This window comes from Podarcis liolepis (genome assembly GCF_965112155.1).
Source record: "Podarcis liolepis genome assembly, chromosome: 5".
NCBI classification, from domain to species: domain Eukaryota; kingdom Metazoa; phylum Chordata; class Lepidosauria; order Squamata; family Lacertidae; genus Podarcis; species Podarcis liolepis.
Window position 1 is genome coordinate 51,660,781 of NC_139556.1, and position 19,189 is coordinate 51,679,969.

The 19,189-nt window shown below is 39.3% G+C and overlaps 1 protein-coding gene across 1 annotated transcript in view; it reads left to right on the top strand.

Moving 5' to 3' along the window:
• The window catches only part of PDZD8 (PDZ domain containing 8), a 38,918-nt gene extending 21,069 nt beyond the window's left edge, over positions 1–17,849 (top strand). Inside the window, exons 4-5 of the mRNA XM_083504764.1 lie at positions 10,507–10,669; positions 13,469–17,849. Coding sequence (XP_083360890.1) covers positions 10,507–10,669; positions 13,469–15,759 — 2,454 coding nt within the window. The 3' untranslated portion in view covers positions 15,760–17,849. The remainder of the gene's footprint in view (positions 1–10,506; positions 10,670–13,468) is intronic.
• The last annotated feature ends 1,340 nt before the right edge of the window (positions 17,850–19,189 follow it).

Genomic DNA, 19,189 nt, shown 5'->3' on the forward strand with positions numbered 1-19,189 from the left:
ACATATTGGTGTATAATTGATTTTGAACAAAGATTCTAGGTTATTAAACCTGTCCAGTGCATTACTTCAGATGTCACTTACAATGGAAGATGGATCTGTTTCAAGCAAATTTATATGGTGCATGGGCTGCAATTTTCCACATTGCCCCTAATATGCTAACATTGCAAATAAACCATTACATGGAGAAACCAAATGTACAAACGTATTAATGGGAAATAGTTGTGATTGCACATGGATGCTCTTGAGATAGTTTGGGCATGGTAATAGTGAAACTGCATGTAGAATCAATACTATTATGTAACTCTGCAAAAGTTAAATACTTCAGATAAAATATTGTACATGAGAGGTCGCTACATATGGGGTTTCTGGATTTATTTATCCAGTTCAAAGTTGAGATTAATATGGTAGGTGAACCTATGAAGCTGCCTTACACCAAGTTATCTAGCTTGGTATTTACACTGATGGGCAGCAGCTACAGGGTTTCAGACCAGAGTCTTGCCTAACCCTACAGATGACAGGAACTGAGCCTTGGATCTTTCCCATGCAATGCCCATAACCTATAACCAAGCTACAACCCTTTTCATATGTTGTTGGCTATGGAATATACAGTAGTTGTTGTGGTTGGAAATTTTCCATTTTCCATTACTAGATTGATTTCAATCAGTAGTTGGATATGAAGTAAGGCAGGACTTTCCTTTAGACTTTAGATGTTCTCCATTAAGTGACATTGAACAAACTATTTGTTAAAACTGAAACCTGGAAAATTAAACTGGTGTTAGTCTTTTTTCCAAACAAACAAATTGTTGAGTCTCCCGATTAACAAAGACTGCATTTTCATTGAATACCAAACCATGTTTTAACATTAACAGAATGAACCATAGTAAACCTTGGGTTTGCCTGCTATCTGCTCTCCTTTCTCGCACTGCTCTGAAGAGATGGTTTTGCTTCTATTGTAGACTAAATGCAATTGGTCATGCTTAGCCTTAACCACTGTGTCGTCCCCCCCCCATAAAAATAGGTGCCAGTACTCACCATGAAGTTGTTAGAGTAAGTGCCACACTTTTTAACCAAAAAAGAGAGGTGCCAGTACTGCATACCCTTACGTCCCCCCTGAAAAAAAGCACTGGCCTTAACTATGGTTAGTAGAAACAAGCCATCTTTGAACCCTGGGTTATGCAGCTGACTTGCTTATGCTAAACATAATTAAGGTTAGTCACGTTTTAGGGTTTCAACAAAGCCAAACTGTAGCTAATCTTAAACAGAAGTAGATGCTTCTTCAGTTGGTCACTTTAGAGGAGGAGGAGGAAGGAGTGCACAAGCTCCTCATACTGCTTTCTCTCATAATGCTGAAACATAGTTTAGCATTATGTGCCAACTGGGTTAAAGAAAACAGTCTTACTATATCTATCTACCTATTGGTTGGCAGATGAGGCATTCTGAATTGAAATAGCTATTATAAAACAAGCCAACTTAATCATATGGTTGAATTGATGTCATCCAGTAAATGGCCAACACTGGATGGTACCAAAATTGATGGCATTCCTAGAGGGTTATTAGCATTAATGGCTAGAGAAGACAACTGGGGTACATTATGCTGCTACTTCACTGGTAGATGACTACAAGGAACTCTGTTGTTGGCTTGAGCTGGACTTTCATGACACCCAATGTAATAAACATATCAAAATATGTAACCTTATTGGGTCCTCTTTTAGTTTTTTCCCCCCATTGCAAGAAATTGCAGTAGGTGTGGCATGATACATACTCTAATAAAATGCCATTTTTTCAACTACTTGGTAAACTTGAAGTAGTTGTGAAATAATAGTGTAAATAGACTCAGTCAAATGTCTCTCAGTAATAGTATCTTAGTGAGCTTACTGAAGTCTGCCATTTCAGTCTTTAATCCTGTCAAAGGAAAGAACTGAGATTAAGGCAAAAAACAAATAAAAAACCTTCCATTTTTGAAAATGTCACTTTTTATGAAAATACCAAGTCTTGTAAAACTTAGCATTTGAAAATACAATGGGGGATAATTTTGAGACTTGCATAACTTTCTGTAATCCATATTGCATGTAAAATGGAAAGCTGTCTGCTTTCTCATGTCGAGCATTAACTATTTGGCTTACTTAGTAACTGCCTTGATTTAAAGTTGTTATATTCTGTAGAAATAGCTTTCCTCTATCTTACCTTTCGTGGCAACAGTTGCAAGCATTACCCTGATGTGCATATTATTATTATAATAATGTCTGCAGTCATATGATATCTGTCCTTTCCCTCCAAGATCCTTCCAATAAATAAAGGACACAATTTTGTACATACTGTGAATGCACCAAGGTGTGGTTTTTTTAGCTGAACTTGGCTACTTTGGATGAGGAAAAGTCAAGGTGTTCCCAGTCCTATTTTATGTTACAGTTTCCCCTTTCTTAACTCTGTTCTTGAAACAGTAGGTTTACTATTATTAATTAATTAATTAATTATTGTTTGGATGGCTTAGGTGTTAATGATGGTTCAGTGCACTGTAACACATGTTTTGTAAAGACATATGTTATCCTAGGGTATAAACTTAACTTGGTTTATTTTCTTTAAGCAGCTACAAATCCTAAAAGAAACAAAGAGGAGTATTTATTTTTCACAGATGCACTGTGCTGACAATCCATTTTGTATTCACATGGTAATCTGTTCTGTTGCTTATATAAATATTGGACACAAGGCAGAGTTTTCAGTATTACTTGCAGACAGCCATGTTTCTCATTTGAAATTGATTTACAGTGACAAGTGATTTCAGCTATAAAGGTGGACTCAGCATGAAAGCTAATTATTTGTGTAAACAATATGGCCTGTTTGTAAGAGTGATAACAATGTTTGTTTTCTTGACCCAACTAAACATGGTGGTTTCCAGGTAATGCGCTTAGTTTCAAATGACTTTCTAAAGCATATGTGATATATTGTACAGAATATATTGCCTGGTTACAAGGTTCCAGCGTAATCTAGTTAATATTGTGTCTATGTATGTGTGTGATTTACTTGGGAGTCCTGGCTTGTGTTCAAACCAGAGTTTCTCAAAATATGGTCTGCACACTCCATTCAGGTAGTCCATGGAAAGGTTGCAAAACAGTCATCTGTCCTTGGCCCTGCAAGTTCATATCTAAAAGAGAGGCAAAGTTGAAATGGTTCAAGGGCCAATTGTCATTCTTGGTATTCTGGTTCATAGCTACTGCAGCCATGTTTAGAATCTGTTCCTTCTGAAGCTAAGTGCTGATGTCATAGCACTAGCAATACTAGTTGTTGTTGTTGTTGTTGTTGTTGTTTCTCTTTGGACACACTAAACATGTTTTATGACTATATGAACAAACTAGAATGAGCAGAGTGAAGCCTCAGATTAATATGCTACCTCACCTCCTCCCATATGACCAAGAGAAGGACTTCTGGCATGTAGACTTAAAATTTCTGGCTTGTTAGTTATGGCATAAAACAAACTCTTTTTAAGTTTCAGAACAAGCCAACTTCAAACCATGGATTGTGAAGCTGACTTGTTTAATTTAACCTTAAACAATTGCCCCTGATTTGTGTGTAATAAGAAGCCAGGATTCATGGAAATTGAATGTAAACATGCCAGTTTTATTCCCAGCTGTACAGGGTGAGGTGGGGGGGGGAGGGTGAGAGAGTACATGAGGCCAAGACTTTGCCCAAGCTTATTCTAGTTCATGTATGTAGTTTTAAGCTATGGTTTAACGTTATGTGCAAACCAGCCTCTTCTGCCCAAAAACATATTTTTGCAAGTTATTGGGATAAGCTCAGTATCAAGCAATGAATATATTGCCTTACCGAGCATTTCCTCTCATTGTTACTAGAAAGATGTTCTATGAGAGTAATGATCTCAGTTCTTGGAGGAGAGCCTACTCTTTTAATCTTCCTTTATATAAAAAAATAAAATACGGCCATTTACTGCTACTTTTGCTTGTTTCCTTCTAGCTCGTTGCCAGTCTATATAAGAGGACCTTCCTTCTTACTGCATGATAACCATATTTTTTAGAAGCCTTTGATAGGGGATTCCTTTCTAGAAGGTTTGAAATTAATTTCACCAGGTTGTCCTTATCTTCATATCTGGTGATACTCCAGAAAGCTACTGAGGAATGACTTCCCTTTTAAACATGCTAAACTGATGCTTTCTGAATGTTTAATTGTTAATAGGCACTTTCTTCCAGTTTGCATTTCTGAGACAGAAACTAGGTTGACAGATCTGAGTTTTCTGGATCTTCTCTGGGTGTATTTAAAACTTGGCTTTACATTGGCCATCTTCCATATACCTGGCAAAGGGAGTGTATGATCTTTTAGGAGAGAATGTTCAAAATTTAATAAAGGCTTAAGCCCAAATATGAATTATGGGGAGGAAGAGGGGAAAGGCACAAGAGATAACCTACTGAAAGCATTAAAGAAAAATAACCTGGGTGGAATTCAAAATAGCACTAAGAAGAGTTAGTTATGCCAGCACAAGAATTATTGTGCTGGCATAGCTATCACCTTAGCATGACTTACATGATAGAATGATCTCTCCTGTCCTCCTGCCACATGCAGTTCTGGGGACTCTCCTGACCCCCTATAGCTGATGGGGCACACAGGGGAAGGAGTCAAGGGAAAGCCTTGTTGTACCAGCCAGACATATTGTGTTGGCTTCTGCTAGCGCAGCTATTTAGTTGAATCTGGCCAACTGTGTTACAAACTAATACTATTGAGAGTGACATTTCCAGTAATATTTCTTCCTACCAAAGGGTTTTTGAAGTACACTGATGTGGTCTGGTTCACATATGCTAAGAAATTATTTATTATGTGTGAACCCTGTACACTAGTGAGTTTTTTTATGTCAGAAAACATGATCAGAAGCTTATTGTTGACTTGTGAACCTTTGTTTAACTATGACTTTGTGTTAACCTGCAGACCTGCCACACCTCCTTAGCCATGGTTTGTTCAGCCACCCCATATCATGTGCTTACCAAACCAGAAAGGCACAAGGCAAAAGAGAAACATATCAAACTTTGGAGAAACAAGCCATAGTTTGTTTGAACTTCTGTGGGACAACTTGTGCTTTATTAAACCATTGTTTACTGTTACAGTGGTACCCCGCAAGACGAATGCCTCGCTAAACGAAAAACCCGCAAGACGAAAGGGTTTTCCGACTTTTAGAGGCTTCGCAAGACGAATTTCCCTATGGGCTTGCTTCGCAAGACGAAAGCCCATAGGAAAATCTCCTGGGACAGCGGGGAAGCGCAGCGCACCTTCTCCTCTGTTCCCAGACCTGTCCTGAAGGCTTGTGGTGGGAGGTCCGGGAACAGAGGAGAAGGCGGCAGCGCTTCTCCTCTGTTCCCGGGGCTTGCGGTGGGAGGAGGGTTTTTCCTCCCCACCGCCAACATTCAGAACAGCATTCTCAATGTTGGCGGTGGGGAGGAAAGCCCTCCTCCCACCGCAAGCCTTCAGGACAGGTCCGGGAACAGAGGGGAAGGCACGCAGCGCTTCTCCTCTGTTCCCGGACCTGTTTTGAAGACTTGCGGTGGGAGGAAGGTTTTCCTCCCCACCGCCAACATTCAGAAGGCTGTTCTGAAGGCTGGCGGTGGGAAGAAAAGCCCTTCTCCCCCGCCAGCCTTCAGAAGAGTTCCTGGAGGGCTGCCTAGGCTGCGGATAGCAGCATGCTGCCCCGCGCAAGGGGCGCTCTTAAGCAGAGCGCCCCTCGCGCGGGGCAGACATTCGCAGCTTGGGGAGCCCTGCAGGACTTCCCCGCAGGGCTCTCCAAGCTGCGGATAGCAGCCTGCTGCCCCGCACGAGGGGCGCTCTTTAGCAGAGCGCCCCTCGCGCGGGGCAGACATTCACAGCTTGGGGAGCCCTGCAGGACTTCCCCGCAGGGCTCTGCAAGCTGCGGATAGCAGCCTGCTGCCCCTCGCGTGGGGCAGACATTCGCAGCTTGGGGAGCCCTGCAGGACTTCCCCGCAGGGCTCTGCAAGCTGCGGATAGCAGCCTGCTGCCCCTCGCGTGGGGCAGACATTCGCAGCTTGGGGAGCCCTGCAGGACTTCCCCGCAGGGCTCTCCAAGCTGCGGATAGCAGCCTGCTGCCCCGCACAAGGGGCGCTGTTAAGCAGAGCGCCCTTCGCGCGGGGCAGACATTCGCAGCTTGGGGAGCCCTGCAGGACTTCCCCGCTCTGTGCGGGGCAGCAGGGGCGCTCTGTGCTAAAGCATTTAATCATCCTTGAAGGGAAAGTGGCATTTAAACAAATCCATAAATTAAACCTATTTTTGTACAATAAAACTCAAACAATATTGGTTGATTTAATGGCATAGAAACATAATTCCATCTTTACTTTTCCAAGCTATCAAATCATTTAAATGCCATCATACTGTAGAATCTTTTCACTTTTAATTATTTTACCACACTCGTGTTTAGAGGATATTAAAGTATATAGGTCAAAGGATATGAGCCACCAGAGTTCAGTGATGAAAACAGAGGTTTACTCTTCATGATTTTCTGCTGACATTTGAAAGCTAACAAATTTCCTCAGTAGGAAATAAAACTGCCTTATTGATGTATTATGGTAATTGACAGAACTGAGTGATCTTAAAATGATAAGGTAACATAGATCGCTTTGTTTGCAAATAGGAACAAAAAGGGCAAAAATGTAGCACTCTTTCTGTCTCTAGGACTTGCAGAATTTCCTGAACATTCTACTCTTTGAAAGGCTCACAGAAAAGATCATTTTTAAAAAAGTATTAAAAGCACAGACAGTTTTCAGCTGCATATATAGAGATGAAATGTCAAATTATTGCTTTCAGAGGAATAATAGTCATGATATACTGTGCAAATAATACTGATATGTTTCACAAATACATTGTGCTCAAAGCAGTTCACAATAAAATTTAAATAAAATGATAATTATAGTATAAAATTGCCAGTCAAACAATTAGTTTATTTAAAAACCTTCTTCCCTCCAATTGTGGTTAAAATTTACCCCACCGATACTTTTCTTTACACCTAAGTAGTCCCTCTTGATATACCATCATCTGCACAGTTGTCACCTACCCAGGGTGCTCCCAAATTTCAACCTTTAAGTTTTATTTCTGTCAACAACAACAAAAACCTGTGAAATCTATTGATTTCTGCCACTGAGGTGCTTTTTCTGTCTCAGCCACTGTTAGTATATTGGAGTAACAAATGTACCACGCAGTTTTTAAAACAAAAATCAACCCAAGGAAGCAGATAAGTGCCCTTCTTCTGATAGAAAACACATTGCTTTTGTTTTGGAACATTTTACTACCCAGATGCATATTAGAATTTCACTTGGGATAGTAAAAAAAACCCCTCCCCCCAAATTACCTATGTCATTATCTTAGTTTCAGCTTAAGAATTATAATATTGGGGTAAAAAAATCCTAGATGGTTTTTCAAACAAAAGCAGTTACAGGGAAGCAGATGAAAGCACTCCTGACACACAGCACATGGCACTGTTGGGGTCATTCTGCTTCCCTGAGATGCACTGAAATTTTGTTTAGTCAGCTGCTGTTGAAAAGTGAAAAATACAGCACAGTCTAATGTTGAACAATAGTCCTTGGGGGGGAATAAACACAAAGAGGTAGAAACATTTTATAGCTCAGGAAAAAGAAATGGAAAAGCAGAAGAGACTATTGGTACTTAGGAAACCATAGACAAGGGGTGCAATCCTAAGATGTTCTTTTTATGTTAAGTATATTCTGCTTACAGAAGAGCTAGCTTGCACCTTGTGCTAGAGCTATGCACTGAAAAGCGAAATAGTTTTGAATCTTGCTCTACTCAGCCTGGGACAGTTTTTGGAAATGAAATGCCCTTACTGATGGTGAAGAGGGAGGGGCCTTGGTCTGCACCAATGGAATGTCATATTGTCTCCTAATCAAGGGGATCAGAGATTTAATTTGAAATGCTGCATAATTGCTAGATTGGGCATTCTGAGACCTCCCTTACATCTATGCCTAAATAATGTTTTATAATTTATTCTATATTTTCCCACTAGATGAATAGAATTAAGACTTTCTATTCATAGAAATAGAATTAGCTGTCATTGCCATTTTTTTAAGAAAAGAGGAAATATAGATGGGCAAAACCTGGAAAAATATGAAAAATTTGGAAGAATAGACATTTTAATCACAGCTATTCTGCCAAGTCAACTGCAATTTCTAAAAGCAGTGCTGATGGTGTGGAGAGATTGGGACTCATTTCTGGCCCCCAAACCCTCTTGATTCTCCCCCCCCCCCCAGCTCTTCTTGCAATATTTGAAAATTGACTTTATGAGTCAGTTAATGTGAGATTGTACAACATTTTGCAATAACTGATCCATGCTCAAGTGCTATATTAGAGGAATCTTTTCTATCAGTGGCTGTCAGAATTGAAATATGAAAAATCAATTGTTTTCCATTTTTTTCAGGACTGAGAGAACATCACAACTGCATTTAGCAAGAACTAAAAGTCAATGAGTAATAACCATTCAGCATGAGTTACACTAGCATCTTTTTCTAAATTGCTTTCTTTAGAAGAGGAACAGAATTGCATGTAAAACCAATGGCTTCCTTTTTACATGGTGCAGACACTGTCCTCCTAAATGCTAGTTGCCCTGTTGTAGTTGTTTGTATCTGCTGCTTCCATAATTGTCATTGCTTGGAATACCTGGGCAATTCATGCTAATCGCTAAAGAGATTGCGTCTTGCATGTCACAGAAACTGGTTATTTCTGAGTGTTCTGAAAAATTACTGCTTTGCAATTCGAAGGTAAACATAAGCTATTACAAGCCCCCTTTTATATAAATCACATATTCTAACAGTAGAGAATGTTTTCTAAGTTGGGAAAATATGAGCATTTGTACATATGAAGTTGTCAGACGTTGGTCCATCTAGCCCTGTATTACTCAAACTGTCAGTGGCTCTCCAACTTCTCAGGCAGTTAACTTTTCTAGCTCTACTAATTGCTTTCCTTTACTAGATGGCAGGGATTGACCCCTCTGCATGCAAAACATATGCCAGGGACGGCCTGTCCCCTTGTGTTGCCTGAGGTGTCCCCCACCCTTCTACCCCTGCCAAAGCTCTGCTTACTAGGATCATGCAATGGCAGCTTCCAGCAAGATCTCACAGAACTCTCCCAAAAGCCACCATTGCAGCCACACAACCACAGTAAGGAGTTGTAACCCTTGCTTAGAGGAATCTGGGTAATAACTGCACTTAATGAGGTCCATTGTGTAGGGGCCCATCAAAGGTTTTTCCTTGTGGGGGCTCCGCACCTGTTGAATGAACTCCCCTCTGAGGTGTGTCACACTCCAGCATGTTTTTTTGTTTTGTCAGCAGGAAAAAATATGTACCTTTTTGTCCAAGCCTTTGGGGAGGGGTGGTGGTGCCAGGTGGCTGAATGGGTCAGTGCATCTGGCTTTTAACCAGAAGGTTAGTGGTTCAGGTCCACCCAAGGACAGCTGTGGGCAGGATTCCTCATTGCAGGATGTTGGACTAGATGATTTCTCGGGGTCCCTTCCAGCTCTATGACTTCTATAACTTCTGTTGAGAGAGCCTCATTTTGCAGCTGCTGTTGCAATTTTATTGGTATGTGTTTCATATTGTTAATAAATCAGTTTTAGATGTCTGTTGGGGGCTGCCAGGTGCCATCATACCCACAAATGCCTTCATTGGCATGCCCAGACACTGAGCTTTTATTTTATTTTTTTAAAAAAAGCAGCCCTAGAAAAGTAGTTTCTGAAGCAAAATGTGCAGGTACACTTCTAAGTGATTTATCTTAAATGAGTTAACCTGGGTGTTCCCACCTGTCAGTGTCCACCATAAATGTATAAGTTTTTCTGCCCCTGGTTTTGCAGGCTTTTTGTTTGCTTCAGACTGTACCTGGAAAAAACTTAATGTTCCTCTGAGAAGGGAGACAGATGTATTTCCCTGATGCCCATATGATGTTTTTTGAAAAAAGGAAATGGGAAATAGTTTGAGCTTAGTTTATCCCCTACAGCAATAAATGCTCTATGATTTCAAATCACTTCATCTTTAGTAAAATAAGATTTTTGAATGCAAAATATGTTGATTTGCAGCATTTCAGATTAACTTCTGCTTGAGACCCTGAGCACTACTTGTACTGGAAGAAGCAAATTGTTTGCCACATGGTTTTGAATACAGCATATGATATCTGTAGAGCTGATCTTAATTTGGTTTTCTTTTTCTGTTAACTGGCTTGATTAAAGTCATGGATCACATAGTGTTCTGCTGAGTTGGAGTATGCTATAGTTCACGTAACATGTTTATATTCAACTTTATTTGATAAAATGCATTCATTTTTGCAAACATGGATAGAAAATGACATTGTTCATTATTGATCAAACCTGTTTTAAACATACCACATTTTGTAAGACAGATTTGTGAAGAGAAAACATAGCAACCTTATGCATTAAATCTTTCTTAGATACCAGATTAAATGTCATTTCATTTTACAATTTTACAATTTCTTTCTTCCCAGGCAGAACTAATAAAAGGAAATTCACCAAGTGTTGGACTCACTCTGCGCCAAATACAAGTTAAGGAAGGTGAAACAGGGCATGTTGTCATTGAAACTATCACACCGAACTCAGCTGCAGCAGCTGCTGATCTTCAGAGAGGGGATAGGCTTATAGCTATTGGAGGTAAGTAGTAAAACAACTTGGATAAAACTGTATGTCAGATCCATCTTTAGCTATCCTCTCTGGACCAGCTTCCCTAATACTGTACTAGTACCTTCTTCCACACGTAGCATATTGTTGTTGTTGTTGTTGTTCTTGTTGTTCTTGTTGTTCTTCACTCCTGTCCCGTACTTAAGTGACCTGAGGTTTATTTATAACCTCTTCTTGCTTTCTTTTCCAGTTGTAACTGTCCTTTTCCTTAAGCCCTACTCTCTCTCTACATTTTCTTTGGGCTCATTTCAATCCATACTTTGTCCTGCTGCTTCACCCTCCTAGAGCCAGTGTGCTGTAGTGGTTAAGAGCGGTGGACTCGTAATCTGGTGAACCGGGTTCGCGTCCCACATGCAGCTGCTGGGTGACCTTGGGCTAGTCACTCTTCTCTCTCTCAACCTCACTCACTCCACAGAGTGTTTGTTGTGGGGGAGGAAGGGAAAAGGAGATTGTTAGCCGCTTTGAGACTCCTTAGGGTAGTGATAAAGCAGGATATCAAATACAAACTCTTGTTGGCTTTCTTTCCCTCAGGTTTTTGTTTTGTTTTGACATCGTAAAACCTCTTCCCAGTTCCAAGCCTGCCTGTGTATGAGGTTCCAATCCTGTCAGCCCTAAGATGTTAGTTTTACCTACCCTTGGAAAAACAGACACAGTAAAATCTTTTTCAGTTCTGTGGTTCTAGGTTACAGTTTGTTCTAATCCAAAACTATGTTTTTGTGCCTCTTGCTGTTAACAGTTAGGTTGCACTTGCTCTGAAAGTACTTGCTGTAATGCATTACTGTAGATTTAAAGCTTCCTTAACACCTGACTTCTATAATTGCACTGAAAGCATCTGAAGATCAATATAAACACATTTAAATTGTTCCTACTCAAAGACAGACATGGTGTCTCCACTCATTAGACATTTCTTTGTTTACATGCAATTGTGTTTTTCTTTTTCATGAATACAATTTTTTTAAAAAAGTTTATTTACACTTCAATCCTATGATCCCTGAGATGGGATACTAGAGGATATTTAGAGAATCTCTTTCCAGGGTAGAGAAAAAGAGAGAGGCCCACTTTTGGGTGAGTGATGTTGATCTTGTGAGCTGTCTCCTAACCATTATGAAACTACAGCACCCTTGCATTGCAGATGTCAGTAGTATAGGAGCCAGCTCCTAGAGGGGCTGAGGGGGCTTTGCCATTCAAATGGTGTGCTTGCACTGCATCATGTGATTGATTATGTGGGGTGGAACTTACCTGGGCCGTCCCAATATTTTATTCAAGTGGCACCCCTGGTCAGTAGAGACATAAGGGGGGCAAGGAAAATGTGCCAGAGGAAGCCCTCCCATTCTCTAGCTCACAATTGAAGTATGGAACAAACTATGCTAGTCCTGGACATGACATTTCTTGCCTGCCCCCCACCATTCAAAAACAGTAGGGGAGGGATCATAAAAAAGGTGGAGGAACCAAAAGGAAGGATGGGGGGGGGCGCTGCTCCCTTCCTTTCTTCTGCCCTGCCACTTCCCTCCCAATAGAACTTTGGAATCTGAGGGTCCACTAATTTCAGTCCCAATCCCTCCTTGATGGACTCGTGAAATTGCTATGTTGGAAAGATAAATTTACCTACCCCAGTGCCTGCAGATCAAAACCAAAAGGCACTGACACTGTTCCTGGTATGTAGTGTACCAGTGTGATGCAGCTGCTAGAGTATGTGTGGAAAATGCAGATTCCAATGTGCATTTGGCAAAGGGTGACCTTGAACCTAGACTTCACTCATGTGGCAGGGGGGCGGGGAAGGCAGCTTTTACTGCAGCCCCCCAGCACCATTCTAGAAGGTTGGAAGGTACATTAGAGGTATAGCACATCACCCTCTTCAATATTTTAAATGTGAATGGGGTTCATCTGAAACCACCTTTTGTTAAAATCTTCTAGATGGTATCACAATGTTTCTTACCTGGCAGAACTACAGGGTGGTTTTTCCCAGCAGCTGTTGCTTCGCAGTTTCACTTCCCTGGCTATTGCCTGTGTGTAGATTCCAGCTGCACCTAAACATGGATCATGGTTTTTGCAGGCACTATGGACTGATGCAACAATAATTATTGATAAATTATTACCTAGAGACCTGAAAAATATATAAATAATTTGGCCCATATCACATGATTAGGCACCAGCCATTCCGAAAGTGAGGAAGTATTTTGGGTTCTTGTGCAACAGTATCCAGTAATTCGGAGTTCACAAAACAGATTCCTGAACATTTTTCTATATGTGGTATTCTGGTATATTAGCAACTTACTTCTATCTTTGTAAGTTCATATTTATTTCTTCATCATCAGTTGGAGTGACAATAGTGAAAATATTCTCCATGGCTCTGGTTTGTGTTAATAGCTTGTGTCTTCTTCCTTGAATCAGGAATTGTTTACATGGTTAGCTACTGAACCAAATGTTTCACACTGCCATGTTTGATGGTACCAGTTCCCTTTAGGATCAATAAGGAGCTGAATTCAGGTGCCTATCACCCTACCACTAGGAGGGGCCAGAGTTCCATTTCACATGTATGCTGTCAAATCTGAATGTCTTGTTCATCATGGAAACAAGATATTCCGCTCAAAGTGCTGCCAAGATCTCCATGTGTTGGGCCCTTTCTGTGCACACAGTTCCCAGTCAGCAGAATCTGGTGTTTGGTATGACCATTGTCCTCACTGAAACAGGGCATGAATGTTTTATAAAGTCAGCTATATATATATTTTTTCATTACTATTGATTCTTGGATTTTTTTCTCTTTTTTGACAGGAGTGAAAATTACATCAACAATACAAGTGCTAAAGCTCATCAGACAGGCTGGTGACAGAGTCATCGTACATTATGAGAGGCCTGTTGGCTATAACCAACAGAATTCAGTACCGCAAGATAGTCTTGCACCATTTGTAAACTCAGTGTTTCCAGATGAGGAGACATCAGTAGATCTAGAAAACAAAGAACTAGATTTACAATTTGAGGATTTGGCAAATGAATTAAAGTCATATGAACCCGGAGATGATTCTTCAACCAGTCCCAAGCATACCACAGTGTCATCTACAGCAAAACCACCTGGAACTGTATCACCGCTACCAAGCCGCAAGGGACATTTTGGAAGTCCTCAGGCAACTGGAAAGGCACTTTTCAGAGAGGCAGCCAAACAAGTGGTACAAAAAAGTTCTGAAAATATAGATGCAACCCACCAAACAAACAAACAGACAAGTAAACCTCCTGTCCCACCCAGGCCACAGTTTAAAACCACACCACTTCCTAATGAAGTTCAAAATACACTAGAAACTGGTGACTTATCTGCTGAGAAACCAGAGAAGCAGCCACTTCCTGCAAGTAATGGAGATAAAAATTCAGTAAAGCTAACAAAAAATACTGATATAGAAGAAGAACCTACAGGATCCAAATTAGTTGTAAATAAACCAGAAGCAGTTAAGGAGCCTTCCGATTCCACACTGAATGTTAAAGCAGTTACAAACAAACCAGCTGCAAACAAACTAGAATTAATGAAGGACGCTTCAGAATCATTACAGAGTCCCAAAGCAGTTACAAACAAAGCAGTTACAAACAAATTAGAAACAGTAAAAGAACCTTCAGAATCTCCACAAAGTTCTAGATCAGCTACAGAAAACCATAATTCATGGGAAACACCAGAAATTCCTTATCGCAAACGATTAGGTAAATGGACAAGGACAAAGACCTCTTCCTACATATTTGAAGTAGAAAAAGAGCACAAGTACCTAAATGTTGCTGTTTGGTGTAGGGATCCTTTCAAATTAGGTGGGCTTCTCTGTTTAGGATATGAAAGCATAAAACTTGAAGAAATAGCTTTAGATTGTATAGCTACATCCTCCATGGAATTCATTAGACAATTTAGATTAAATCCTCCTGCACCTAAAGCTTCAGTAACTAGAACTGCATTGCGTAATTTGATTTCTCACAAAGGTTTCAATGAAAATTTTTGTTACGGTGATATTACTATACATTTTAAATATTTAAAAGAGGGTGAACCAGAAGACTCCAGTTTTCTCCTGGAAAAAGAAAAAGAAAATATTTCAGAAGATGAATCTGCTCCCATTCTTCCCAAAGAGGATCCTTATTTTGGACAGATTATTTACACTGAAAACAAGCATAATTTTCAGGACACCCAGTTTCAGAATCCAACTTGGTGTGATTACTGCAAAAAAAAAGTTTGGACTAAAGCAGCATCGCAGTGTGTTGTTTGTGCATACGTTTGTCACAAAAAATGTCAAGAAAAATGTCTAACGGAAAGCCCATTTTGTTTAGGAGCCACAAGACGGCTTGAACGAGACCTTCGCACTTTTAAATTTGATAGCCCTGATTCTCTAAGCGTACCAGCATCTCGTGCCGATACAGAATTGAAAACTGCAAACAGAACAACAGGTTTAACAAGACATATCATCAACACTAGCTCCCGGTTGTTAAATCTTCGTCAAGTTCCTAAAGTTCGTGTTAGTGAGCCAGGGGCTGATGTAGTAGAACCTTCGCCAAAGCACACGCCACATGGTTCCGATAATGAAGGTAGCGACACAGAAACTGGTGGTCCAAGTAGCCCTTCCAAGCAAGCAAGTACAGGGATAAAGTTAGCAAGAAAAGAAGGTGGATTAGATGATAGTGTCTACATTGCTGTTAAAGAAATTGGTCGAGACCTTTATAGAGGTTTGCCTACAGAAGAAAGAATCCTAAAATTAGAGGTTATGTTGGAAAAACTACAGTATGAAATAGACCAGGAACTGGAAAATAACAATTCTTTAATAAGAGAAAAGAAAGAAACAACAGATACAAGGAAAAAAATGCTATTGTCTACTGCATTGGCTAAATCAGGTGAACGACTGCAAGCCCTAACACTCCTTATGATTCACTACAGAGCAGGCATTGAAGATATAGAAGCTTTAGACCTGGAATCCAGAAAAGAGGATAAATATGAAGACGAAGAAATGGATAATGAAGTTGAAAGTGCTCTAGTAATGGAGCCAGTACTCGAACAACTACTAAAAGAAGGAGAGCTTGAAAGATCTGATGACTTAGTAGATTGATGTTGCACATTTGGCCTTGAGAATGATAAACTGGGAAATATTTTGCACTTAATCAAAACCACACCAGATACATTAAAATGTAATTAAACACTGGTAAAATGTATACAAGCTGCTTTTCCACAGGTGTTTTTTTAAATCTCTGTAAGAGTATAGTTAGAGTTTTCTTTACAAGTACAGTTCCCCTTTCTTGTTTTTTGTTGACATAGCTGGTCCAATTTGTGTTTAAAGAACATTTTGGAAGTTTATACTGGAAGATTAATTTATTTGAACTTTTTCTAAAGTTTCATGCTAATACAGTTGTTTTATTTTTTGTTCCGTTCCATTATTAAGTTTAATGTTTTGATTTTTAACTGCATGCTGAAATTTACAGCCATGGGGACCAGGTTCTGAAGATTTTGATTGTGTCTCATTATTTGGCTCTTTGATTTATTTCAGAACAGGGCTGTTTTGTTTTTTTGCCAATCATGCATCATAGCCAACACAGGCTTTATTTTCAGTTATTTAGTAAAGGTGTTACTACATATCATGATGCTTACTTTCCATAATTTTTTTCAGTCACAGATTTTTGAAGCTTAATTGACACTTGAATACCTTTTTCCTTTATGGGTTTAGCAGAATTGTAAGCTGGGAAAGAATTCTAAAATATGTCTAGTTCAAAGCTCAAATAATTATCAGTAGGTGCTCATCTCCCCCTCTCTCCTTCCTTAAAGACCACAAACATTCAATTTTGCCTGATCATAAGCTGTACCAATATTGTATAGCAATTTCTTGGAAATTTACCAGCAAAAGATATGTTAATGTAAAAATAGGTGGAAGCCTTATAGAACATATCACTGTAATATTATAATGCATAAAGACCTATTTTTAAGTTGAGTTGTAGCTTTTTCTGTTTACCTAAGCATTGATTTTTCCACAAAATGTATGACTTTTGTGTGTTAATGTTTAAAGGGTAAATGAAATGCTAAAATAATTTACTTCCACTGGTTGTAATGCCATCGTGAACAGAAAAATGCTAGTTAGATACCCAGCTTTTTAATATAGCATGTGACTTTCCTTACTGGTTCCTGGGCCCAACAGAAATTGGGGACCTTGTTTAAATTTCTTTTTTAAAAGCCTCAGCTGGTCTGCTAAGAAATATATTTGGGGGGGTTGACATTTATGTGTCATAAGGCTTTGTTTTCCATATCATTATTTTAGGCCTTGTGCTATATATACAAACACCTGTAGAAACTGGCAAAGCTAGAACACCTAAAGCCTCTTATTTTGACAGACAAGCAATCAGATATCCTATTATGTTGAATCTGCTTTTCAGTTTGTATAGGAGTGATAACAACCTCTTCACATCTTTTTGGCCTTAAGAATAACCTTTTGCTTTTAAAAAAACATAACTGAGCCGAATATTAAATTAGAATACAATCCATACTAGTAAAAAAGGGTACAGTTCTGCTCTTTTAAAAAATTTGCTTCATAACTTATACTAGATACTTCCAAAAAATAAACCCCTCCAAAAGAGTTCAACATTGTGTTTAATGAATTTTATCTCTCAATTTATTTTCTGGGTTGCTTACCAACTGAGGTGGTTTGGAATAATTCTCCATTAGTTTTTCGCTTGAGTCCAGGTACTGCCTTGAAACACTTGCTCATTTGAGAAAACAGCTGCAAAAATAATATAGGCATTAGGTTTTTTTCAAAATAATACCTTATAGTTTATCAGTTAATGAAACGGGCATGAAAAGTTTGGTATCAATACTCTGCTATGATGATTGTATAATAAATTAAATGTAGTGCAATATTCTAAATGTTGCGTGAGAATGGTGGCAAAATAATTGTATGGTAGCAAGGGAAAACATAATTATAACAAACACTGATCTTGAGAGGCAAGCTGTATTAATACATTCCTATTATATTCTTTGCTTCTATGCTTTACTGTACATAGCTGAAAATAAAAAATGCCACTGAAAGCAAGGATATCTTGATGTAGTGGTATGTAACTACTTGACACTTGCACATATTTATAGAAAGTCTGCCCAAGATGATTGTCAGACATGATTTTATCATGAAAACAAGCTTTAATAAATTTTTTAAAATAAGTTCTCAGTTTCTCTGTTGCAAGCTGTTATATTTATAGGATATTTTCAGTACTTATCTGCAAATATTATCTTATCCATGTTGTAGAGGATTGACATCCAAAGTTTTTATCTTCAAGTGAATCCTTTCAGTGATGCCCTGGAAAACAACTCAGTGATAGAGAACATGCTTTGTCTGCAGATGGCCCCATCTTTACTCCCTGACGTCTCCAGATAGAGTTGGAAAGGCACCTGCCTAAAGCCCTTGAGAGTCACTTCTACTCGCTGTAGACACTACTGAGCTTGATGGGCTAGTGGTATAGACTGCTTTCACTGTTCCTTTCCATTGACTTGTTAGCTAAGGAACATCTTTCACATCCGCACAGAGGATTCAATGATACATTCTAGGTAGCATGCTAAATTTCTGCATTTGGGGGGCCTCAACAAGTGCAGGGGATTGAAAGTATTGTAGGCTGCCTATCAGGATCCATTCTGTTGCAAAGCTGCATAGATAAAAATCTACTACATCAAATTAGTATAAATTCCTTAAATGCACTTTGGCATTGCAGACCTAAACTTCACAGTATTTTGATTTTTTGTGGGGGGGAATGTTTCAGTCTCACATATCCTGAAACTGGCAATGCAACCTTGGAAAGTTGCTTTACGGCCTATATTTCATTTTGTGTGGGTTTATCCTGAGTCCAAGAGCACATCCCTTTGTAGCTGCACACTACAGAGCCTTTCTCCTCCTCCCAGAAACATGTATCAAAGTGACAGGACCAATGTCTTTTTCACATGCAAAAACTGACAAATCTTCATATGGATGTGGGCCTACAGGTACAAAATTGCAGTGCAATGTGTTCAGAAGAGAATTTCCACAATGATGCCCTTTTTGTGAAACAGCTATGGCATATTGTCTAATGCTTGTGAGTATATAAAAAACATTTTGAAATTCATTTTACCATGAAATTAAAGCTTCAGTCATAAAGTACTTCAGATTTAGTATTAATTTTCATTTTAAAATAAAGTTAACCATCTCCTCTGACCCAAGTTATACCGACGCCACTTGAAGGGATGTTTCTGAAGTTTAGTCTGATAGAAAAACAATATGCAGACTACAGCATTTTCAGATAAGTATTGAAACAAATGCAACCATTATGACATAGTTCTGGTTACAGGTAGCTGTGTTGGTCTGCCGTGGTCGAAACAAAATAAAATTCCCTCCAGTAGCACCTTAGAGACCAATTAAGTTTGTTATTGGTATGAGCTTCTGTGTGCATGCACACTTCTTCAGATACACACATTATGACATAGATCTCACTTCCACAGAGGCTAGGGCAATCCAGTCTGATGGGTGAGGTATA